Source organism: Musa acuminata, chromosome BXJ2-11, assembly GCF_036884655.1.
Source record: "Musa acuminata AAA Group cultivar baxijiao chromosome BXJ2-11, Cavendish_Baxijiao_AAA, whole genome shotgun sequence".
NCBI lineage: Eukaryota > Viridiplantae > Streptophyta > Magnoliopsida > Zingiberales > Musaceae > Musa > Musa acuminata.
In genome coordinates this window covers 33,729,940-33,755,472 of record NC_088348.1, presented here as the reverse complement: position 1 = coordinate 33,755,472, position 25,533 = coordinate 33,729,940, and the positions used below count along the sequence as shown (strand labels likewise).

Here is a 25,533-nt window from a genome sequence, read left to right as displayed (position 1 = left end):
ATCTCTTCAAGGATTCACGGGATGGCTCTAAGGGTCAACGTGAATAGACCCCACAACACATTCAAGAAAGTGCTAAACTGATGGTGGAACTTGTTCCTTGGAAAGTTTCCTCAGCCTGGGAGGACCGGCGATTCTATATCCATGGCAAGTTCCTTCTGAGGACTCCCCATTGGAGCTTCTCCAATCTATGCTTCCCTATTTGAAGCTCTCCCAAGGGGTCCAAATTGTATATATGATGTCCAGCTTTTTCTGGTTCAAGTTAACCACCAAGGAGGAAATGATCGACATCCTCTCTAATGGACTCTGGTTTGTTGGAGGATAGGCGCTCATTCTCCTCCCCCGGAAGGACAACTTCCAACCATTGAAAGAGAGGATCGAAATTGCACCATGCAACTTCCTTCCCTTCCACTTGAACTCCTTTAACTCCAAAATTCTCAACAAAATTGATCCTAGGAGCGGAAGAGTCATCAAAATAGACGAGATTACTCTCGCCGAGATAAATTTTGCCCAAATCTGTGTTCTAATTGACTTTAGTAAACTTTTGTTGCATGACTACTGGATCAAACAGGGGACCTCCATATTCTTCCAAACCATAACGTATAAAAATATTTTGAATATATACTATCGTTGTGGAGTGGGGGAGCACTCGTCAGATTTTTGTCCCTCGATCACCTCAAGCTCTGGCACTTATGAGATGATCGATGCACAAGGGGAACCTACAAATTGCTTAAGAGAACAGTTATAAAGTCAACCTTCGAACCTAAGGTTCGGATCGAACAAAAGCCAAGGGACATAAGAGTCACTTAATGGGTTAGGCCCCTTGTCAAGCTAGGTAACTAAGACCAACTCTCAACCCCTCTAACTCGGGCTCGTCCCGTAAGGTTGGTGCAGTGAATCCTGACCTAAATTCTGATAGCAAGATCTCGAACCCTATCTTAACTCCTTCTGCTGAGATGGTGTCTCCTAGCTCGAACTCATTAGTGTTTGGAAATTCACCTTCAAACACTATTGATCACTAAGAGGGGTAGATATGGCGAGGAGACGATCGAGAGGAGGAGTGGATCTGAATCAAGAGAAAATAAGGTAGATATTGTCACGTCCAAATCTGAGATAAATCAGATTTGTAGAAAGTCAAACCCAAGATGAATCATAGTGCTTTCACATAGCTATATAACTTTTTATTATATTTTCTAAAAAATTATTACATCTCTTACGATCATGATTAGTTGTCAATTATATCTTTAACTATTCGATATTTCTATCGAATCAAGTCCATTTTCTAGTTTTAGTTATCAAACTATATATAACTAATATTTAATATTCATTAGTTCATTCAAAAATTATTTTAAAGAAATTTTAAATAATATTATATTATATTTCTAAAATAATTATATGATTTTTATTTTATTTTTAATTTTCTTCATGATTATTATTTTAAATTTTATGTATTAATACTTTATATAAAAAAATTTATTTTTATTAATATATATTGATATTACGTAATTATATTTTTTATTTATTTTAAACTTATCTAGTGTTGGCTTAAAACAGAACTACTTTGCTGAAAAAAATTAAAATAGAGATAAAAACTAATATATACATATACATATACATATATATACATATATAAATTGTAACATCCCTGATTAGTCCCACATCGAAAGTGGGCAAGACTAAGATTGACTTATAAGGGTTTGATGAGTATACTATTATCAGCTTCAGCTTAAGCATTTTGATCGTAGACGAAGTCAGAGGACTCGTCACGGCTTGAAACCACCACTGAACTGTGCCTCACATGCACTATGTTAAGGCTTGATTTGGGTTATGTTGGGCTAGTTAGCCCATCAGGCCGAGTCATTATATATATGGGTGATTGTATGAGAAAATATTCTTTTTTTGAGTTTTTTTCCAGAGTATTCCCTTTTCAAAAGTTTTAAACCATCGCTCTTATTTTAAAAATCTTAAAAAACCCCGAAAGTTGTTCATAGTATTTTTCTATCCAAATCCAAACAAATCTTTTCACCAATTATTTATAATATTTTGTGGGTTATTTTTTTATCCATAAAACATTGTATAGTGTTTTAAAAACACTGTAAAGTGTTTTAAAAAAACACCATATAGTGTTTAAAAAAATGCTATATAATATTTTTAAAACTCTAGATAATATTTTTAAAATACTATAAATGATTGAAATTTTTTTTGAATATATATATATATATATATATATATATATATATATATATATATATATATATATATATATATTCTCTCTTCTGTCTCTTACCCAGACTCGTTTGCTCCTTGTCAACACCTCGTTCACCGCCCCCAGTGAATCGTCTGGTCGCTGCTTCCTCTTTCACCTCCGATATGCCTCCGCCTCCACCTCCACCTGCACCTCATATTCCTCTTCCTTCTTCTCTGCCTTTCTTTATCTCTTCCTCCTACCCCGTCTCATCTTCCTTCTCCGCTCCACATATTCCTGCCCCTATGCAAGTCCTCCTCTCTCCTTTTCCCCCCTTTCTTGGTCTGGAAAGCATCGGTCCATACCCAGTGTCAGGATATTGATCTGTATCGAAAGCGTACTAGTTTGGCCGCTTATCGGTATTGACACCAGATAACAAAATTTTAAACCTTGAATTACAGTCCGCAGTCCAGCTCTTCCGCAATTACTGCTTTCTCGAAGAACTCGGTGAAGTCTGGTTCTTTTAGCAGGATGTAAGATCAAATATATCATGATAGTGGTTATACAATGTCATGCTTGTGTTTTATCCAAAAACTGTACCATTCCATTCACACATTGATTGCCTGATCTTATGATTCTTTACATTGTTTAATATCGAATGAAGAGTCATGATTTCAGCCTGAAAATGTTATAGAGATCTCTGATGCTGCATCTTCTTTAGAATTAGGGGCATGGCTATAATTGCTTAATATCTTCCGCGTTTGCAACTTTATACTCCCTTTGTTTAAGTTTGCTCCTTTATTTGCATAATTGTTCTTTGACCTTTGGTGTTGGCTGATGATGGACAGTCTCCTGCTCGAAGGACCACTGACGAAACTGCTATTTAGAATCTTGTTGGAAGGACGAGTAGTGCTTGTGTTTGGCCTTGAGCCAAATGAATTCTCATGTTCTGCTGTAATCTGAGTTTGCACTTTTTTTCTTTCCTGCAGAGAGAAAAGGTGTTATTGACAATCCGGAACAAATCCTCTAAACAAGGGGTTAAAAATTGTTTGCTCTTCAGAACAATCCTTTGCAGAACTTCTTTAGATATTCTTGTATCCTTCATCGAATTGCACTAGAACTTACTCTTTGCCTTTGTTTCTCCTCCTCTTTTTCTTGCTTTAACAGAGTGTACTCTTTAAGCATTGCCATTAGAGGTACCTGTAATTTTATAAAGATTGATTATATATGGGATGAAAAATTTCAGTTGCATTTCTTTTAGTTGTAGTATGAGATAATAGAAGTCTTAGGTATTAATAAAAGATACATATGATATCATAGTGTGTAGTTTGTTGGTTTGGTGCCTGAAATTACCACAATTTTGATTGGTTTGTGGAAGTTTATAGAAAGAAAAAATGAATTTGTTACAGAAATTGACTGTGCATGATACATAAAAGAAATCAAAGTATAGTTTCTGAATTGATTATTCAATTGACTGATAAAAAGCATACTTTATGTCCTGCTTACAAGCTTAAAGTATGTTTCAAATGTCTCTGTAGAGCAAAGTGAACGTTAAATTTATGATATGTTATGTAAAGATTAGTGTATTTCTCTATGTGGAGGAAAGCATGGATTTTTGTGAAAGAGGTGCCAAGGATTGCTGGGACTGATATATTATTCATGTGAAAAATGAGAACCAAACTGACGTGCATCACTGAGGTGCAACACATATTTAACTGTGTGAAACCTCTTCGACATCACACTGGATGGAGTCATTTGACAAAATCCAAACCAAGATCTTGTTCCTAGGTTTTCTCTCAGTGCCATTCACATTGTAAAGCCCATCAAACTCGAGCAAGATAACAACTAAGCAGGAAAGCTAACATGAGTATTTATTCATGTCAGCCTTCTTCTTGAACTTCACTACTTCAAAGATTCTCTGTCAACTATCAGAGTTATAGATCCAACTGTGCTCACATTTTTCCTTTCCATATCAGTCTTTTTTTCTTTCTCTTTCACCGAATAAGTCCCAGCAACTATCTATGTTAGCAGCAGCACCAGGGCCCAACTATGCTTTCACATTTTGCCTCTCCATATCGGTCCTTTTTCTTTCTCTTTCACCTAATGATTACCAGAAACTGTCTATGTTAACAACTTGCCTTGACATCTATATGGTGCATGCCAACAACGGGAATGGTTATTAAAGGGTAAGTTGTCCGGTATTTAAATTCTTGGAGAGGACTATTTTATGGTTTGTATTCAGGATTAGCCTTTGATTCAACTTGCGTTGACACTGCATGAGACTCGTAGGCTATTGGGTACCACTACATGTGCTCTTGCACATAAGTTGTAAGATTGAAAGCAGATTTGAATTGGCTGGGATGATATGATCAGGCCTTGGGATCGATCGAATTAGAATGATGGGAATGAACTCGGATGAAAAAATAATTTAGTAATCATAAAATTATAAGAATTATATATAATATAAATGGTAGGGCACCACAAAACACAAAATAAATTATGAGAAAATAAATATATTCTTTGTTAAGAAACCTCTTTAACATCATAATTCATAACGTGTCTGTCTTTCCCAAAAAACATATGAAACTATTATATAAAATATAAGAAGTTGTTGAAAAAATAATAATGAAAATGCTAGAGAATAATTCATTAGAAATAACAATTGTATATATTTTTAGAAAATAAATGTCAATCATATTGTACAAGACTCTTATAATAAATAACAATTATATAAATCATATAAAAGATCCAAAATATATCATAACAAATCAAGAGAAAACTGTTGGATTAGTTCTGAATCTTATTACAAGATATCTAAGATTATTCTTTACTCTTCTCTTTTTTTTACTCCATATATCCCTTCCACTCTGTCAAATGGTAGGTAATGCAATCATGGTGTTAATGACAAATGTGATGATTGGGCTTTAATTTTGTATAAGCATTTTGGTCTTGTATATGGAAGTTATCCTATATGTTGACAAATCCTCTTTTCCTAGTTCAGTTCAGGAACTTAAATTTCATCGCTTGTTCTATAAGTCTACAGTTTTCCATAATACCTCAATGACAACAATGTTTTCCTGGTAATTTTGTTGTTGTAAAATCTCTGAGGTGAATTTATGCAACTGCAGCATCAAGGCAGCAACTGTCTCTATTAACTGCTAAATTAAACTTTTTTCCTTAAAAGGGTCCTACGAAAGAATGTTGCATTTCCAACTGGAAATGATACCTCCGTACAATCCGATATCTGAACATGGGATAATTTCATCTCTTCTTTTTCCTTACCTGAGCAATATCTTGGTCTTGCATGCTCATGTAGGCTGGAAACATATGCTGTGCTAGCAGCAACTAATTTAGGAGAAAGAAAAAAGCAAGACGTTTATAAAAGAGAATATCTTGATTTGATTTGCTTTGCTTTTGCAGAAATTAAGTGAGAGAATCAGATCGACATGGTTTTGTTAGCTTGTCTTGCACATAGAAAAGAAGGAAAAAGAAAAAAGAAATTTGCGGCAGGTGTGGAGCATGTTGTGGTAAATCCATATCAGCGAGGTTATGCTACCAAGCTGGGATTTATTTCATGCAACCCATTTATGTAGATGTCAGGCATATTTCATGTAAAGTTCTTATTCCATTTTGGTTAAAAAAACAGAAAATTTAATTATTTGGATACAAGGGTTTAAATCTCAGTTACTAGAATGGTACAGTACCAGTATGTACTAGGTGAAATGCCACCCATACAGCCTGGTATCACCCAAAAAAAAACCTGAACATTATTGAGATATATGGTCTGACACCGGTCCTTGATCATACCAATAAATACTGGTTGGTCTGGTGCATACAGACCATACTTGAAATCAAGCACAGTAACGACCAATACTTGAAATCATAATTGAATATATGTTTGATCATATTACAAAATTATGCATCTACTTCAAGTGTAGCTAGCTTAGCTTTCATGTTTGAACTTTAGTGGTTAATTTATTTTGCTGTCTTAGATGCTTATAGGCTTTGCAACAAGAAGATAGTAGGTTTTATGATACTTGATCCTTGCATGCATGATTCTGCAAGTTGCAAAACTTGATCTATAAAATGTACTTTGCAAGTTATTAAAGTCATTTAATTGCTTAAATTTGCATGCTCATCAGTAAAAGTGGTGGCTATGCTATCATGAGAAAGGAAACAAAAACTAATTAATTGTATTTAAGTTTGTCTTTGGTATTTTTTTTCCCAGAACAAGTCTTCTTGAGCATCATTTTGCATCCTTCTAGCAGAATATTTTGAAGTAAAATGTGAACTTAAATATGGTACTTCTTCCGGTAGAACAATGATGAATAAGATAATATTTGGATAAATTCATAAATGTATTAAAGCAATAGGTTCTTGCCTAACCTTATCGTACAAGAAATTTTTCATCCTTTCCTCTTCCCATATCTCTGTCTTTGCCATCAACAATTCAACCAAATCTGCATTTTCTCGTTTTAGTCTATCATACATCATATTTCTTATTTAGCTATAGTCAATTCTTACCTGGAATCTTGTTCACAATAATTCTAGCACGTTCTGCACGTTTCAAGTTCTTGTGAGCCCCTCTGCTCACTGAGTAACGGTTTTCATCCTGTAAACATCCATATGTCAAAATTAGGATTCCTCATCAGCAATATTTAATAGAATTGTAAGCTTTGACATATGAGTTGATGAATTTGGAGATGACCTTGCTGTATTCTTCCAACCACTGTTCTTCTTCACATGAAGCCATCCATTTTTCGACCTTCTCCATAATGTCCTTCCGGCTGCGTGCTTCTTCTTTTGCCTGGGATATATGCTCTTCCATAATCACTAGGAGGTCAGCATGGTCCATCTCACCTTTGGTTCAAGGTTTTGTTGAGTGTCAATAAGTTCAGCTACCATTAAGAATCATTTAATGATGCATCTAACTGAAGCAAGAGGCACACCTGACATGATGAGGTTCATGATTTTGTCCATCTCTGATCCTGAAGGTACTTCCAAATGAGATTTCTTGCATATTTCTCGAAGCTCACTGAGCTTTTTGAGAAAAAGCTCTTTCATTTTGCTTGCTTTTAGCTGATCCAGTCTCTCCACTTCGGACTCAACCTGGATTGTAGTCAGAGCAGCAGTGTCAGTTAAGGAACCATTATAGACTACTAATTTGTCTTTTTAAAACAGAAAAGGAAATGCTTTATCTGAAGCAGCAGTGTCAGTTAAGGAACCATTATAGACTACCTAATTTGTCTTTTTAATACGGAAAAGGAAATGCTTTATCTGAAGTTTGATTTCTTAGCTTAATTCTTTCTTTACCTGATGGATTATATCAATGGAAAGGCTTCCTGGTCTTAATATGTGATCTGTTGGAGCTGATGATGTATATATATTCATGTAATAGAACTTCTGCCGGTCCTCAATCGATGTATCCATGAGATTCCACAAGTTTGTCAATGCTTTCCCAAGTTTGTAAAGCTGCAAAATCATTGTATCTGTAGTTTTAGTGGAGTTGATGCAAAGTGTACAAAAGGTGCAATAATAATGCTGATGCATAAAAGATATCTGCATCCTCTGTTTAGTTCATAAGGTAGTATTTGTTTGAAACTAATTAAAGAGCACTTAGAGGCTCGTTTTATATTTTCCTGTTGCATCTCTTGTTTTTCCAATATTGTGCTGTCTTTTCTAATTCAATAATCATCTTTCCTAATGTTGTGAGCATTGTCATAAAATCACCAATTCTTAATCTTGAAACATCATTGACTCTATTGCAGCAGTTCTGTAGCCTAATTACATTTGTTAAACATGTATAATACGAATCATTTTGCTTTTAATGTCTGGTATAACTGTCTGAGGATTAATTTACTAAATTATATGTGAGAGAGGCTCATTTCAAAATTTGTGGCAGTTAAACTCAATCCAGAAAATGGCTCTATTTTCATGGGTGATCAATGTCCAACTAAGGTTCAACCATGGGTTAACTCCTAATATCCTAATAAAAATTCAATTTTTCTCACACAAAATAAATAAAAATTGCAAACTTATTATATTTGGAAGTTCAAAATTTGTGGATGTTAGTGTACTTTTCTTTTGTTGCAAAGGATGCTAGTGTCAGATATGGAAAATATTTGTCTAAATCTTCCTATTATTATGCTTATAATTCTACTAATATTACATTGGTGCATAGCATACATCCAACTTGTACAATCAAGATCTCTTGAATTGCTGTTTACCTGCCTCTGAATATCTTGCTTGTGTAAGTTTATGGAGCACGAGGTGTATCTTTGTGAGCTTGAAAGTGATAATCTGGTTTACATTATCACTAGTTTGGTAAGTCCATCTGGTCACTTATGGTGAATAAGCTAGGTGTTAATTTTTGTTAAACTAAGAGATGGCATACTGGTGGATGGCTCAAGGGGATGTCTCTCAAGCATGATGCTATGACCCTGGAACCCCCTTGTGTTTACTTTCTAGCATGATTCTATGATCTATGATCAGCTTTATGGTATCCTGTTTTGTATTTCTTGAATAGGTTTGATGTATATGGCCAACATATGAATCTTTCTACGAGATGATTAATTATATTTATTCAAATTCTTTTCTTTGGTGAGACATGCTTTATGAAGTGCATAACGTGGTAATGTAGGGTGCTTTGTGATGCATTTAGAAACAGCAATTCTGTACACATTCATTTTTTGTTATTCCTGGTTCTGAGATTTAGTTGTAGCAATGGACCTATGTTGGAAAATAAACTCATACCTTTTCTGTTCGCTTACGCTTCTCGTCTTTCAGTTGTTCCACTTTGCTGTTTAATCTCTCTAAGATGGTGTCACTTATGTTCCTGGATTGCTGTGCGGTTGAACCACCTAGTAAGCTTGGGTGAATGTCACTGATGATCATGGAAGCATCCATTCCCATTGTTTCAGCAAGGTTTTGCACCACCTTTATGTAATCTTCTACTTTCCGGAGTCTATCATTCTTTCAGAGTGAAGAATGGGTGAAAATTAATTGGATGATATATAGAAGAAAACCGACGCTACCAAGGTTAAAGCTACCTTCTCTTTATGAAGTCTTTGGAGTTCATTTTGGTGCTCATCAAGCTTTTTAAGTGAGAGATCTCCTTCGTTTACCAGAACATCGCAATCCGGTTGATGACCTGCTACTTCAGAAGCAATTCTTTGGATTTGTGTCTGAACCTCCCGGAATTGGTTCATCCGCTCTTCTTTCCTTAGCTGCATTTCATGAAGTGCAGGAGTGATTGCATCAAGCTGCTGCTTCAGTGTACCTGTCAATTTTTCAGGCTGCTCCAAGAGAATTTAAGCTGGCTGCACATTTGGTGCTATTCTTTTCTTATTAAATATACTATCAAAAGAAGTCATCTATATCTCACCCGGCCTGAGAATGATCGTTCCCCGAGGGACAGGAGAAGGTTAGTGAACTCAGCTTCTGAATCAGCCAGTGCTTGATGCAGACGAACTCTCAAGATATTTGCACTATCAACTTTTCTTCTATACATGTCGATACATTCCTGTTCCAGTTCAAGCAGAATCCTCTCTCTTTCAAGCTGATCTTGCCCCACTTCATCCCAAATCAGCTGTTAGCAGTTGATAAAATGTTCAAAGAAAGTTCAGCTAGTATCAATTTCAAGAACCACTGATATGGAAAAACCCCAACCCAAACCTTTAGCTCTTGCAGTAGATAGCCGCAGGATGATTCAGGGATTGCTGAACTTGGGAAACCGGGAAACATTCCGAAGGATCCCATCTCATAAATTCTGGAACAGTCTCAGGGAACAGTTTTGTCAATGTAAGTTCTTCAAGTGGTTGTAAGACAGAGCAGATTCCCCTGATCAAGCATTATTCAAGGAAGAAATTAGAGGTGTGGTATAAAAGGAGGAGAAAGGTGGCAAAGCTGTGATGGATGGTGAAAGTGGCCTTCCAAGTTGGTTTTGCTTTGAAGACACGCAGCACAACAGTGATGGTTCCTTTGATGAGCTTCAAAGAAAAATATTAATATATATATATATATATATATATATATATATCAAATACAAGTGCACAAGCTCGCTGGTTCCCTTGTTTTTGAAGGGCCAATCTTCCTCACTGCTTTCAATTGTTGACACGTAAGTTTCTCCTCTTTCTTTCTTCTCTATCATAAAGCTGAGTTTTCTCATTCATGTGATAAGCGCTTCGCACCTTTTGTAGATCGTGTTACTGGAAGCTTCAATCTGAAGGTTAATGTGTTGGTAAAGCTTTACAAATGTTTGTCTTCTTTTCCAAGGGAACATATGGGTTGGCACAGAAGTGGATCAGCTCCATTTACTCGAGTCTCTGGAATCAGCTGATTTGCTTGTGAAGAATGTCATGCACTAGTTTGCTTCAAGAAATGCCAATTACTCCATCATTGATGAGACTCGAATGACAATACCCACTTTATGCTTGTGATATGCCTGTGTTTGCACATGCTCAGCGCAGCCAAAGTTGAGATTCATTGTAAAATTGGTATATTTAAACAACAACAAAAAAAGAAGAAAATGTTACATGTATGGGTTGAATAATTATGCACAGAGCAAGCTGATATATCAGACATCTCCTCGGTTGTTGGAAAGATGTGGTTTGCAGTGAAAAGAAGAATTATCCTTGTAATCCTTTGAGAGAACCATCCAAATGATTTGGCCTCAAAATACATGAGCCGTCCTATGAGAGGCAAATAATTGAGTTAAAAAGTCTGTTGCTTGCGAGATGGAATATTGTGGCCTTTAAACACTCTCCAGTTGATGTGATGGTAAACTTTATTTCAAGCACTCACGATGACAACTCACCTTGGAACTTTTTTATACTATAGCACATTAACAAAGTCAGGTGTCGTCTTCATGTGATGCGGTGCATCTTCTTGGTTTGTTTTTGATGGGATATAAGCGATCAGAAAAGAAATAAAGCTAGAAATGAAAGGAAAGGCTGAGTGGATACTTGGAGTGCCACGGACCAAAATGCTTGGTGCAGAAGGTGAAGTGGAAATGAGAACATGAGGATCGCTCCGAGCGGAATAAAAAATAGAGGTATTAATGTGATCTGCACATGTCGATCTACTGCTCGTAGTGATAATAGACTCGACGGAATTGGGAAATTATTTACTTGTTATGCATGATCCGTGAAATGACGGTTCTAAATAACATCTTATTCCTCGAAAGATCTTTGAGGAAAGAAAGACGACGTTGCCAGTCATCACAAGCCCTAATATTCCAACAACTTGATATCGACTACACGTTTTTTTATTGAGACTCGTAAAAATTAATAAGTCAAGAGGATATATATATATATATATATATATATATATATATATATATATATATATATATATATATATATATCTATTTATTATTTTTTTTATAGAATTTTCTTTAGTCTTCTTATGTCTCTCATGCACTAATACTAATTGTCCTAAGTTGTTAACCACAACATTTGCAAGTAAACTTAGAAAACATCCATGTCATATTGGATTATTTATCCTCAATTTATATTCTCATTTCAATGATACAAACATGTTTCTAGGATGATTTTTTCTTAAAAATATTTATATTTTGAGTATTTCCCGATTGGTGTCCCATTTTATTTTTTATTCGAATAAAACTCCTAATTAAAAAAATACCCAAACTACCTTTTAAAAAAATTTCGTCTGTTATAGTATTTTGGCCTATTATAACATTTTGATCACCACAACAACAAGATCACTACAAAACTTACTTGAAAACACTATAAATAAGTTAATAAAATCAAAACACACTAGAAACCATTTGATATATTATAACTCAAATAGATATTTATAATAGTTTAAGAACAACATCACTCAATTCGACATTAAAAATTGACTTGTTACAATGTTTTGACCACTATACTAAAATTAATATAATTATCAATTACATTAGTTTATTATATGTTTTCAAGTCTTATAAAATAAAGTGTAAAATAATTTGAGTGATTCTGAATAAAAATTATAAAGGTTTTAGCATATTTTAAAATAGAAAAAACATTTATTTTTTTCTTATTTAATCTTAAATTTAGATATCCGACATTGAAAGACTTTATAATATTTGTGATCAGTTATTGTTGAAGAATGATAATGAAAAAGAGCAACAGCCGATCATGTTCAGTTGAAGATTTGATACAACCTAATTGGGTTAGAATGAAAGGTCTTTTTCTTTAATTATTATTAAAGTCTTTTTACATTTTGTTTTTTTCTATTTAAAATTCTGTTTTGTTTTGCTGCTTGTAAAAGTGCGCCAAACATCAAGCAATGCTAAAAGCTTCGATTTCGACTGGACAAAAACCAGGCCGCAAACTCTCGGGAATATGAAAAAAATTAATCCTGTCACATTATGAGCTTAAGTTACTTAATAAGCCAGCGCTCGCTACAAACTTAACACAAATCCCGTTGCTTCTAGCCAGATTGTGAGAGCCTGCTCGTATGTGCTGTAGGTAAAAGACCGACCGACTTCAGTTGCAAGTCCTGCATTCCGCTGTGGGGTTGGTTGCTCCCAGTTTTTTGAGTAATGATTTCTCTAAATCCAGCATTAGCATTCGAAGATAACTAAATTTTGAAAGAATTAGTGCATATCTGCATTATGATAGAGAGAAAAAAAAAAAAAAAAAAAAAAGGCATAATACGTTATCATCAGGCGAGCAAAAGACGGCCTCCTTCATCATGCCGAGCCTTCCGAGGCACAGACGTCGAGGAACTGATGACCATGAACATATGCGCTTCTCTCTGTCTGAACAAAATTTCATTTGCGAAAGCTGCAGGACGATTGAAACAAAACGCAATTCAACATGGAAGGCTGCATCACCGGAAAAACTGCAAATATGGAGATTTGCTATATTTGTTACCCTCTCAGCAGCAGGATGAGCAACAAGAAAAGCATGGACACCATTTATTCTCTCCTGCAGCAGCAGCTTCTTCCTCCTTTGGTGTATCAGTCTGAAGTGGATGCCCATGTTCCACCTTCATTGAGCTACTACTTCCTTTACCTGTCAATCTGTATCATCATTTTTTGTTTCACATTTATATTCAGCATTTTCATTGACAAAGCACCCGGAGCAAACTAAATCTCTTATGTCACATAAACTTGCACGTATCTACATAAGCAGCAGGATTAGAAGTCGCTCGATATGCATGGAGACTTATCAACATGAAAGCCTTATCCTAATTCTCATAATCTAAAACATTTGCCCTAATGAGAGTAATGGACATGGAGAGCGTACACTGGAAACGCAAACGACTGAAAGCTGGATGCGCTGCCAATATCTGATCGGTGAGATAGTCTGGTGGACAGTTTTGCACCCTCACTCGTCGAATAAAGCTGCTCTTCCTGATCCGCACCCTTCATGGCGCCGGCGCCCTCGTTTCCTACAGGATCTGAGCCTGGAACGGCAGACGTCAGTCGGCAGGATTCCACAGGGCTACCGGAGTCGATGGGGGTGAACTCCCCTGACCTGCCCATCAGAATGAGATGGTCCCTGGAAAAGCTGCAAGTCCCTACATGGATGCTGAACAAAGACTCGTTGGAGGCCACGCTCCACTCCATCGGCGTCATCGTGGACCTGTCCCTTGTGAAGATGGAGGAGGGAATCCGACCCGTGTCGGGGACGTCCAATCTCTCCATCACCTGAACTGGAGGTGACTGTCTCGAAGCCACCATGCAGGAGGTACCGGTGTCAGCTACACCCACCGGCTGGGCCTCTGCAAGGATGCTATCCTCATCGTCATCATCGATGAGGATTAGGAACCCGTTCGTGCTTGATGTAGCTGCACCACAGTGGCTTCTCATCTCTTGATCGTTCGCCACGACTGACTTGCTGAGTTCAGCTGGATCAAACTGGAAGAAATCCTCGGACGAGTCATCGGAAGTAGCAGAGGAAGAGCAAGTTGTTTCCTTCTCAACTTCATTTTCGTTTCCTGGAGGGGGATCACCATCTTCAGCGACAGCTTTCGCGGGATGTGTTTTCAGATGCTCATGCTTACTCTCTGCATCCCCATGCACACAGTCCATCAAATGTCTTGCTTAGCTCTCTGACCTCTTGTTGCACTGTACTCCAATTCTCTCTACTTGAAAGCGTAAGTTATAATACATATCTCAAATTAATGCATACTTGAGTTCAAAGCTGCAAAAGTGGCAAATGAAGCGACAGAATGCACACTCTCAGGAATATATGTATATATATTGTCTGTACTCATCTGGTTATATATATATATATATATATAAAATAATAATAATAATAATAATAATAATAATAATAATTGAGATAGCAAGCCTGATATGTAAAATTAAAGAAGAAAATTTTAGTCAAACTGAACCTGAATCAAATTAGCTCCTAAAAAGAATGTATCAGTAGGAATATTTCAATGGTGGTATACGGCTCAATCTTTTTCCTTATTCATCAAGGAGTTCCAATGTAAACGTGACAACAAGAATCAATTGTATTTTTAAAAGACCGAAAAATTCGAACACAAATATACGACGAAACGATGCAATGAATGGTACGAAAATCCACTGATATGCTCACCATGATTATTTAAAGAAGTTGATGCCTCGCATTGGTGTCAGAAAAAAACTCTATGAGATCAGGGATCTGAAAAATCCAACGATAGTGAAATACGATCGACAACTATATGATTCTCTGAATAGAAATTCTATGATTACTCGAACAGAGGTCTTTCTTGGTCTCATAAACCGGCTAATCTACCTGCAAATTTACGTATCAGAAACAGGAGTTGGCAAGTAAACATTACAAATGGTATTCTCGTACCTCGTGGATTGAAGAAGGAGAAGCCCAATATTTCCTCACAAATACTACTCCTTATTCGATTTGGTTTTTCTTCTTCGATGCGTTTGAGAGAGAGAAGAGGGAAGAGGGAAGAGGGTCAATAGGAACCACAATGAGAGAGAGAAGGAAATGATGGAACAGAGGTGCTCCCTGGGCCACGCTTCATGGGGATTGGCTAAAAGGGAACCTCGAAAGAACCATCTTGCAAGGGAAGTTAGATGTCGAGCGAGTGGGTTCAAGTACTCGAAACTGATCTGCTGCCGTTGGATCTGATAGCTGGCTTGCGGCGAGGAGTTGCGGAGGATGAGATTTGCAAAGGAGACCATAGCAGCTGCGGCAGCGGTCCGAGCGGGAGCCACAGCGGCCTCGCGGCGGGTTCGCCCGTGGAACCCGGGCGTCCAGGGATTGTGAAGCTCCTCTCCTTGGGATGGGGCGGTGGCGACGTGATTCACGAGCAGCCAACTTGTTGGTCCACTCGTCTGTATCATTCGACATTACTAAATAAAATAATATTAAAAAAATAAAGGCTGGCATCTCCAGAAAGTCTCACATATCTCGGGAGTCTCCCAAGATGAAGTCATTCATTTTTCATTATGTCCACTGAGATTATATGTTTTTTTTTCAAATGATCAAAATACTCGCTTTTACAATGATGTATTATAATGTCTTTAGTTTTATTTATAGTATTTTTTTAATCAATTTACAGCATCTTAGTTTAGTGAAAAAAAAAGACACTCATCATTCATTAGAAAAACACGAAACTCAATTGATCCAAATTCTTACAAACCTTAATTATTAATCTTATTATATATTTTTAGATTTGATAAAAATGATTTATTTGAGAGTTCTTTTAATGATTTTAGAAAAAAAAATAAAATTACTTTGATAAAAGATGATAAATATTTTATTTTCACATCGTGTGTGTATATATATATATATATATATATGTATGTATATTTATATCGTATATTATATAGTAAGGTGAATTCATGAAAAGTCTTCTGCAAATTAGTTAGTAAAATGAAGATTTATAGTACGGGGAGACCATGAGTTATTTTTTTGGGAGTTATTATCATTGTTCTTTGGTGATTGTGAAGGGTGATGACAGAGTTTTTTGTATGATTAGTTTTACGTATGATATTTTTTTTATAAAATTATTATATTAATCAAATAGTATGACATGATCAACTCAAGAGCATAATCCAAAGACGAGTATCTTAGAGGAGGCCTCGAACAAGATGAGTAAAACTTAATTTTGATAGTTCTATTAAGGATAGAGATTATGGAGTAGGATTTATTTTAATAAATGATACTCGTGAACTCCTTTTTACTGGGTGGGTATAGGTGTGTTGGAAAAGGGTGCATTCTCTATTAGGAGACAAATACTATCAAGATGATTCATGTTGAATCATAGTTGAAGACAAATACTTAAGATAGAGTCAAGATGATTCATGTTGAATCATAGTTGAAGATATTGGTGTGGATCCTATAGAGTCAAGATGATTCTCACTCCTCGGGCAATAAGAATCTTGATTGAAGATATATAATATTTTTTTTTAGGATTTTGATTCCTTTTTTTGTATCTCTGATCATATAATTCTTTTTGTATTTCTATATTTTAGTTAATATAATTTTACTTTAAAAAAAATCAGCGAGTAAAATCTATAAATCTTTACCTACACTATCAATACATGGCACACGACTCCAGCAGTGTTACGGTAGAGAAGCTTGTGCAAAGTTGAAAGCCTCGGCTTGCACGGTCTCTAAACAAGATCTGGATACATGTCCATTTAGAAGAGCTAGTCACAGATGTGTAACATTGGATTATACAGATGTGTAACATTGGATCACACAGATGTGTAACATTGGATTATTCGACCATACATGACAAAACCTATTGGATTTCAACGCAAATAAAAGAAAAAAGTCATATCGGCAAAGCCACCGACCGAAGAAGATGGCCTTCCCCATTGGTTGTCTAAGCGAGGCCTACGTTGCCAACTAAAGCACTAGTAAACAACGTAGAATTGCTAAGGATCCTTTCTGTTGTCTCTTAATCAGCACATGAAAACCACGGCTTCCATTGGTATCAAAGCCGAAAGCATATGGAGGAACATAGAGCATTCCTACAGAAAATTTTCTGGGAAATTATAGTCCGGAAAAAAAAAAAAAAAAGGAAAAACTCATTGCACGCATGCAAAATTAAATAGGATTGCCTAAAATAATGATCTTTGCGAAAGAGCCAATCGTCTTGACTTACAAATGCGAGATTCACCTAAAATAGCCTCAAAAAGTGATCTCGGTAGCGCTAGCAAGTCTTCATGTACAATTAGTGGTGGATGGTAGGTGAGTGATATCCTCTGCTTCCTTATTCAAAGACTTCCCACTGCACTTGGGATTCTGATGGTGGTGTTGTTGAAAGGACGGTGGAGCGACATGGTCTTTCAGGCTTGAGGGTATCGGTCAGTCCAGCATTTATCTTTTTGTGCAGCATCTTGCCATCTCTTATTGAACATGTCCAGTTCAGCATAGCACCGGTCTACCACCTGCACAAGACAGCTCAGTCCAGTGAATAAACAGTGCAGAAGAAACGCAACAGATCATAAAGCAATTATAAGCAAATTATGATACATACTGCAGCTCTGAGATTTGTGGTAGATGATCCATTTGAGTCCTGCAAGTGCACAACATCAGTCAGATTGATGAACAAACCAAGAAGCCCTACACAAGTAATGAACAAATATCGCTTTCTGTAGCTTGACCACCTAGACAAGCGATCCACATCAATGTACTACTAGGTTTAAGGCAATTTCAAACTATTGACTAACAACAAAACCTTTTGTCAAGTAATTCCAATTCGATTTGATTTCTATTCGAATTGAACCATGATCAAAGATACAAACAACGAGGTAGATAGCATCAGAAATGTAAAAACCGTGTATATTTGTTCTACTGACTTGCCTTTCTTACATTGGATCCACCAAGAGTCGGAATCCCCATGTGTGTGATGTATTCACTATCTACCACGCCAACCTTTTTGGTCCGATCTCCCTAATAAGGAACAATATTATTAGATGTCATCTTTTCAAAATATATTAACCGGCAATACCTGGTATGAAAATGCTACCTGAGAACAGTAACCAAGTTTCATATCTAAACCCCACGCATGAATCAAGTCGTTCTGCAGACAGGTGCAGCAGATAAAGATAAATATGACTACATTTTCATATGATAGGAATGCATTGATATGCATGCTTCAAAACTTTATTAATTTGGATGAATATGTGAAAATTAGGCATAGTTGACAGACTTGAATCATATGCCATGCACATCTCCATGCAGACCATGTGAAAACAGGAGCCATCATTTCCACAAACCTACATGTAAACAAGTTTAATGTGGAAAAGAAATTAGATTTTCTTCAGGGAAAAAGCTACTAATTATACTGCTTAAATAAGCAGGTGTTGCTAAAGGGCTATGAAAGAAAGTGGAAACTGAAAGCAAAAAAGCTCAGAATCTAGTTTATTTTTTTCTTTTTTAAAATAAAATACCTATTTAGACGTCAAAACTCTATAAAAGATTCCATGCATGCAGGTTTAAGTGCAACAAGCTCACAATTATACTTACCTGAATTGCACTACAATTTTTTGTCATTTTATGAAGGTAAAGACATACTACAGTTAAGGGTAGTATGCAAATGAACCAAACCAGGACATCTGGTCCTATCTTATGGATTTTTATTAGATTAATTAGCTCAATTCTGTGAAAAACAAATGATCAAATAAGTCTCAGTTTCACTCAGTTTGCAATTTAAAGAACAATCCAAATATAAAAATAAACAAAGAAATGGTACACCAAATACATATCTTTATAAGAGCATAAATCCATATATTACAACAATATAACTGTAGTAGATAATGTTGTGCAACCAGATTAATATACAAACAAATAGGACAATTTTTATCCTCATGAACTCGATGTATTTAAAAATTTATGCACTTTACAATTATGGCCAAATAATTGTAACACAATATAAAATCGGACCAACCAATTTGAGTTCAAGCTTTGTTTTTATTTGCTTTAGTTCGTTTTGGTATTTTTGACAACAGATTTTATTCGATTAAGTTTGGCTCAAAAAATTCCTAAAGCCCATATAAAATGAACCATACGAACCCTAGCTACATTTCTTTTGATATGCTGCAAAGGTATCTAAATTTAATTAATTTTTCTGGACATAGTATCCCTTGAAATGTACATACAGTTTGTCTAACTATTGGATTAACCATTTGAGAATAACCCCTGCAATCTAAGCAGCCTTGGGATGTTATTTAGTGACAGTGAATATATGGTTAAAGAGGGAATAAAGACTAGTTGTTAATTGGTTAAAAAAGTGCTAAAAAAATTAATTTACCATTACTATCTAAGATTTAGTTTCACTTTCTATGATAACCTCACTTCTCTTCTCTTTTATTTAGTTGTATGAAGCCATTCAGTGTTTGCCATTCCCTCACTTCCTCTTGCTTCACAAATAATCTTGACAATATTGGTCACTTGTGATCTGACACAACAGGATCATAAACTAGGATTTGCAATCTTAATTACAGCACCATGAGCAATAACAATCTCAAAAACTATGGTCAGATCCACTAATTTATAGGAGTACAGAAGTGCATTTGCTTAAGACTTGGATGAAATATTTAAACAAAACTTAAGATCATCTTAAGCTTGTATAGTTACAGAAGTTCAAGATGATGTTGGATTTTATTTTCCTCGAAAGACCTGCAATAGTAAATATGGCTCAAGCATTTTCATCCACATGGATGAGACCCTATTCTTTCAAGTTTAATGATGAATGCAATGTTTCAAAGTCGTAAACCAAAAGAAAATATCAGGTTCTTTGGGAATCTTTGACAACGTCTGTGTCGATGAGTGTTTTCTTGAGATTACTTAATGCACATCGAGATGAGTGTTCCCTAGAGATCCATTCACTCCTATATTATCAAGGTCGTTACTCTAATAACTATACGTTGTTTCTGGAGAATGATAGTTGCCATTATTTATGAACATTCCATATAATCTGATCAAGCACCCAAACGGCAGTGGAAACTATACAAATGAGTCATCAAATCTTAGAGATGGTAAAAAGGTGGCATCTGACTGTAAATTTGCATATAACTTATTAAAAAACAATTATTTTCAGAGAAAAGAGAGAAATATTTCTACATTAAGATCAGTATATCGATACATGGATAGGATAGCAAGTTTTGAAAGGGTCACTCACCCAGCGCATGGAAAACCAGTACTGTTCTCATTACATCTCAAGCCTTGTGCCAAATCATAAATCCTTCTGTTGAAAGAACAAATTAATTTTATACAAAAGATTACCAATACCAATAGAATTGGGACTTGGTCACACAGTGTACCTCCATGAAAAAGACTATCTGAAATAAAATAAAGAGAAACATAAATAAGTGCTTTCATTGAATAGACAAGAAAATACCTGTGTACATCACCTTCTCTTTGACGTTCTGTAAATCGGTAGTGAACTTTTGACTTCTCAGTATCAAGTCCAGGTTGTGATACATCTAATCCTTCCCTTTCAACAATCTCCAGGTATCTGCAACTATTAGATTTGTTACTTAAAAGAACACTAGACCCAAATATTTATACTATTATTATAGAGCCAAGAAGATGTATAGCTTTTAGCATCCCTTTATATATATATATATAAACAAAGGCAAGACTAAATTTGATATTAAAATGAGGTGAACAGTCAGATTATGGATGGAAAACGAAATATAAATACAAAAACAAAGGCATTCTCATAGCTTGGTTGCTTAGATCTGGAAGCATATCTTGCATATTCAATTTTAACACGGAAAGAAAAATGAACTAACAACCTTCCAGGATGAAAATTTTCAACTCCAATATCCTCATCCCAGAGAAAGATATAACTGTACAAGGCGACTATATCTGGATGTAAGAAACGTTTCGCAAACCACCTGCAACACATGCACATACTTATTATAATTTTATCTCAAGAATAGAATCCCAGTTACACTTTGAGACAAGGAATGTGCATTTTCTGAATTTACCATTTTGTTTGATTGATTGCAGAGATATGCAAGACAGTGTCACTCCATTCTAAGTCGCTCCATTCATCAACCACCCCATCATAGTGGAAAAGAATTATGGTAAAATTACTGAAAAGGAACTGGATATAATGCACAAAAGAATTAGAAAACAATTGACTATCTGTAAGTGTTTTGTTCAGACCATGCTTCAAAATGAATACAGTTTAAAGTAAGTCACATCTATATACCTTCTTGACAATTTCATTGACAACTTGTTTCTGCTTTAGTCCAACTGCAATTGCTAATAAGTTCTTGAACGAACTTGAATTTCCCTGGAATTAACTAAGATTAGAGAAAGGCTATAAGCCCCTAAAGTTTGTAGAAGGAGGGTCATAACACAAATTGCATTCACATAAACAAGCAATCAGGAAATTGTATTACCTTACGGGTGGTAACTATGAGTAACATCTTAATGATTATAATAGTCTAAATTGTAAATGAATCATGAGAAAAATCAAACCACCTTTTTCTCTATAGAACCCCATAATGGCTGCCTTTCCAAGTCTGATGTTTGGGAAACCATTCCTTTAGGCAATGCTTCAATTCCTGAAGGTCTGCATTGATTCTAAACTCATACAGGCAATGATAATAAGATAATAAACAAAGTTACTTACAAAAGCACAAGATGATTAAAACAAATTACTCAGATATAACATGTTGCAGAGATCTTGAACTAGCTTTGCAATGACAAAAAAGAAGCATGGAAGACAGAAAGTAAATACCGAGCATGGGTCAGATTCATTGGGCTTCGAGTTTGCTGTGTTATTGTTCAAATCAAATTGAAACTTCTGCGATGAATCAGTTGGCAACCATGCCGTTATTTTCTGCAAATGAAGCAAAAAATTGTTAGTGTAGCAGGCGGTAAGGATACTGATTCTTCAGTGTTCTAATCTTCTATGCAGTAGAATTACATATTTGTTTTGACAGCTTATTAGAGATGAAAAGGAGTAATCAGGAACGAATCAAGATATCCCCAGGCGGGGAAATAGATTTCTACTGGCAATGCCATTAACCGGTGACTAAGGCAGAAAAGATTACTTCCAAAGGAATTGTATATGTTTAGAGAATATATTTAGATGAGTGTTTCTGAATCATTTTTGCAACATAGGAAATCTTCTGAAATGGAGTAGAGAGATGATTCTATGACAACCCTCTCGATCAAATGACCAATTCTTAGCATATTCTGAAAAAGATGAATAAGAACAGCCTAATTAGTAAAACAAAACATACCTCCTTCACATCGACTGTAATCAATGTGCTTCCAATAAATAATGCTATACAAAAGAAAACAGCTGCAGCGGAGAAGTTACAATTGCAAATTTTCTGATTTATGGACATTAGACCGTCAGAAACCTGCAAGAATTTGAAAATAGAAAAAGAATGTAAAGTGCATCAATACATTGTAGAATTCTGCATTGTCATTAATATGTATGTTAATGTTCATGATTTGAAACCAAAAAGTAAACAGAACCATCAGTTTGGACACCATAACAAAGATAGTTTATTATGTCATAATCTGAAAAATTAATCTCTAAAATAGAAGTTATAGTCATTAGAGATATAAATACCAATAATAAAGTAAATAATATCCTAATCTGATATTTTATAAGCAAGATTTTTTTGTACAGGTTAACAGAGTGAAATTGAAGCTGTCAACAAGGGGAGTAATAGGGATTAAATTAAGGTTTCTTACCATTCATTATCATGAAGAGAAGAACGTATGAAATAATCTAGTAAAATCACATTAGCAAAAATACATAAATGAACCTATTTTGAAAAAATAGAGAAGGGTCAGAAATCCCTACGGATTCAGATGAATTCATCTTCTTTACATGCAAACTCAACTGTGTAGAACAGTCACCAGAGAGAAAAGAAAGTTAAAGCCCATAACTAGATCAGGATAAGAGGAGAAAATAAAAAACACCAACAAAGACATGCGAGCATGAGAGCACAAATTTCATGGGGTTGTGGAAGAGAACAGAAGCACCCACATAAGAGAAGCTTTAGAATGAGAGATGGATTTCAAACGAAGTCACGAGGAGGAAATTTAATTGAAGTAGAAAACTGAGACAAAAGGGAAATCAGAAGTTCGTGGTGATAATGAAGATACACAGTTAGCCGAACAGATGGGGGAGGGGAAATGATGAAGCGCTCCTTTTCGTAGGTACTGCCACTTCCAAGCGAGCAGCAGAAGCATATATATATATATATATATATATATATATATATATATATATATATATGAAGATACACATGAACACACATCATTACGTGGATTTGACGAAGGAAAAATATGCTGGAGATATAAACATGAATAACCTTTATATATAAATAAATACTAAAAGACTATAATATGCAGCGGAATTAAATAGAACCACAATCAAATAAGATATACGTGGAAAATCCCTTCAATGTGAAGGGTAAAAACCACGGACAAACTAGAGATAGTCCACTATGAGAATAATGAATATACAAATCTTAATGAATATACGTCACTGTCTACAATATCTAAAACATCCCCAAGTAATCACAGCAAGAGTCTGCTGTAGATTTGATCTAACATGAGATGAGAATACTGATAGATGATTGAGAACAGCCTCTCTGCGTTGTCCTTACCTTCTTCCCTTTCTTTCTTCCTTTTCTGTCTTGTTTTCCTCCTTTTCTTTGGAATCTCGTGGCTATATTCTTCTCCCACGTTGTTGTCCTATTTATGCCTTTTTTCTGTCTCCAAAACGTAACCACCACACCCCCTAATGTTAATTAGGGTTAGATTAAGAGGGGGTGAGCTGTGAGCTGCTAAGCCCGCTATGGGCTGAATTTGTGGGCTGTCAGTTCAACAAAATATGCATTGGGAAATGAAGCTCCCATGCATGTACACACAACTCTCTGTCTCTCTCTCTTGGAACGAAAAAGAAGGAGAAATGAATCTGGAACTGATTTCATCAGTCATCGGGTCAAATAGTGTGCCAAAAGAATTTAGGCAGTGATGCATTCACCAGCCTTAGGCACACTAGTGGAATTTTGTTGCGAAGGCGGAAAGAGAATCTTTCCAAGTATCGAAGTTGGATTTGATTTGCTTGCCCAACTGAATTTAGAATGAGTGAAACGCCCCTCTAACCCTTCCCCTTAGCATCAAGAGTCAGCTATCCCTTCAAATCTCCGATCGCTGAGTTATGTTGAAGGGGACTGGGGTCAATGCAATCTTTCGAGGTAAAAATCTCTCTCTCTCTCTCTCTCTCTCTCTCTCTCTCTCTCTCTCTCTCCTGTTTTTTAGTTAAAACAAATTTCCACTCATCACTCTGTGTTTGCAAGCCTATACCTTCGGAGTGAGAGAAGGTATATATAGTTTATAGTGAAAGATGTAGGGCATTGAAGAGATTTTGTTTACCAGAGTTGGGAAAGAGGAGATACGATGGAGGAATTGGAACCAAGATCGGATTGCGTAGAGGAGTTAGAAGAGAAAAGGGAGGACCATCAAATTCAAGGAAAGAGAAGAGAGGTTGGAATATATATGTCCTAAATACATATTAAAGTTTAATGATAAACCTAAACATTAAATATACTCGTATCTAACAAACAATCAAGAATGTTAATTCTGAATAGTTTGACTGAGTTGGGATTGTTAGAATTTCAACAAAACTGAAGTATATTTGAAAGAAAGAAACAAAACTGAAGTATATGAACCAGAAAACTTTTTAGTGTCATGGAACTGTGGCTGAGTATCAACATAAATGTGAAATCACTATATAAATTCAAGAATGATTCATATCCAAACCAACTTCAACACCCAAGCAAGCTTAATCAACAAGAGTTAGGACTTCTCTCACCTGCCTTTGGGCTGTGAAGGAGGATTCTGGCGCATGCTCTGAGGACTCATTCCGCAGCTAGATATAGATAGATATATATATAGATATACATATATATACCCGCACCTCCTTGCTTGAGATGACAAACGCTCGAAGGGGCTTCCGCGAAGATACAAGGGTTGGCAGCATCGTGTTCACCGTAGGTGACGCCGACCACTGTTGGACTTTCTATCGGATCGAGGCCATGACCTAAATCGGATACGTTGAAAAGGAACTGCGTATCTGAATCTTGCAGTTGACCAACCTAACAAGTTGGGCACAGCTGCACACAGACCAGCAAGTGTTTCTTTTGGCAGTCATCCCTTCTTAATTTATGTTCGTCGTATATTCTTACACAACTTAACGAGGATGAACACCTAAAATCTATAAATAAAGAAATGAAATGAATGTATTTTATTTTATGCTTTTATATATTTTAAATTGAACGATTTCTCTAAAAAATATTAATATTTTGGATGTTTCTCAAATAATACTCTCCTTTTTTTTCTTAAATAGTACTCTTAATTCAAAACAGGATTTGCAAGTGTAAATAGTAC

General features: G+C 35.7%; 3 protein-coding genes and 1 long non-coding RNA gene across 17 annotated transcripts; 1 reads left to right on the top strand and 3 right to left on the bottom strand.

Annotated features, from left to right (window-relative positions):
* Window positions 1–2,298: 2,298 nt before the first annotated feature.
* On the top strand, window positions 2,299–10,858 carry LOC135627072 (uncharacterized). 3 transcript variants are annotated; one of them, XR_010492529.1, is made up of 4 exons: window positions 2,299–2,715; window positions 5,603–5,728; window positions 8,969–10,298; window positions 10,381–10,858. It is a non-coding gene; the product is annotated as an uncharacterized LOC135627072 (long non-coding RNA). The 3 variants fall into 3 exon arrangements; XR_010492528.1 differs by lacking the exon at window positions 5,603–5,728 and having other exon boundaries at window positions 10,381–10,857; XR_010492527.1 differs by lacking the exon at window positions 2,299–2,715 and having other exon boundaries at window positions 3,159–5,728; window positions 10,381–10,857.
* LOC103972518 (65-kDa microtubule-associated protein 8) lies at window positions 2,743–9,997 on the bottom strand. The gene is made up of 11 exons (XM_009386878.3): window positions 9,857–9,997; window positions 9,567–9,770; window positions 9,232–9,477; window positions 8,936–9,154; window positions 7,496–7,654; window positions 7,132–7,291; window positions 6,891–7,042; window positions 6,707–6,794; window positions 6,569–6,642; window positions 3,308–3,382; window positions 2,743–3,165 (listed from the first exon to the last, which is right to left on the bottom strand). The coding sequence occupies exons 1-11, from the start codon at window positions 9,938–9,940 to the stop codon at window positions 2,857–2,859; spliced, it is 1,770 nt and encodes a 589-aa protein (XP_009385153.2). The 5' UTR covers window positions 9,941–9,997; the 3' UTR covers window positions 2,743–2,856.
* Window positions 10,859–12,534: 1,676 nt separating the features above from the next.
* Window positions 12,535–15,352, bottom strand: LOC135580779 (uncharacterized). Of its 9 annotated transcripts, XM_065132045.1 has the most exons (5): window positions 14,980–15,352; window positions 14,737–14,916; window positions 13,435–14,275; window positions 13,060–13,208; window positions 12,535–12,969 (listed from the first exon to the last, which is right to left on the bottom strand). In XM_065132045.1, exons 3-4 carry the CDS (start codon window positions 14,220–14,222, stop codon window positions 13,064–13,066), a joined length of 933 nt encoding a protein of 310 aa, XP_064988117.1. In that variant the 5' UTR covers window positions 14,223–14,275; window positions 14,737–14,916; window positions 14,980–15,352; the 3' UTR covers window positions 12,535–12,969; window positions 13,060–13,063. The 9 variants fall into 9 exon arrangements, 4 of the variants coding, with proteins under 4 accessions (XP_064988117.1, XP_064988116.1, XP_064988115.1 ...); XR_010492375.1 differs by lacking the exons at window positions 14,737–14,916; window positions 14,980–15,352 and having other exon boundaries at window positions 12,535–12,763; window positions 12,841–12,969; window positions 13,435–14,722; XR_010492377.1 differs by lacking the exons at window positions 14,737–14,916; window positions 14,980–15,352 and having other exon boundaries at window positions 12,535–12,763; window positions 12,841–12,969; window positions 13,060–13,200; window positions 13,435–14,722.
* A 1,504-nt stretch (window positions 15,353–16,856) lies between these two features.
* Window positions 16,857–25,258, bottom strand: LOC135627487 (uncharacterized). Of its 4 annotated transcripts, none has more exons than XM_065133605.1 (14): window positions 24,959–25,258; window positions 22,362–22,484; window positions 21,854–21,955; window positions 21,595–21,696; window positions 21,320–21,403; window positions 21,093–21,211; window positions 20,898–20,999; window positions 20,511–20,614; window positions 20,279–20,438; window positions 18,308–18,374; window positions 18,125–18,178; window positions 17,968–18,048; window positions 17,633–17,671; window positions 16,857–17,543 (listed from the first exon to the last, which is right to left on the bottom strand). In XM_065133605.1, the coding sequence occupies exons 2-14, from the start codon at window positions 22,467–22,469 to the stop codon at window positions 17,442–17,444; spliced, it is 1,224 nt and encodes a 407-aa protein (XP_064989677.1). In that variant the 5' UTR covers window positions 22,470–22,484; window positions 24,959–25,258; the 3' UTR covers window positions 16,857–17,441. The 4 variants fall into 4 exon arrangements, with proteins under 4 accessions (XP_064989677.1, XP_064989679.1, XP_064989676.1 ...); XM_065133604.1 differs by having other exon boundaries at window positions 16,861–17,543; window positions 17,959–18,048; XM_065133606.1 differs by having other exon boundaries at window positions 16,864–17,543; window positions 17,959–18,048; window positions 20,279–20,344; window positions 20,498–20,614; window positions 24,959–25,257.
* Between the last annotated feature and the right edge of the window lie 275 nt (window positions 25,259–25,533).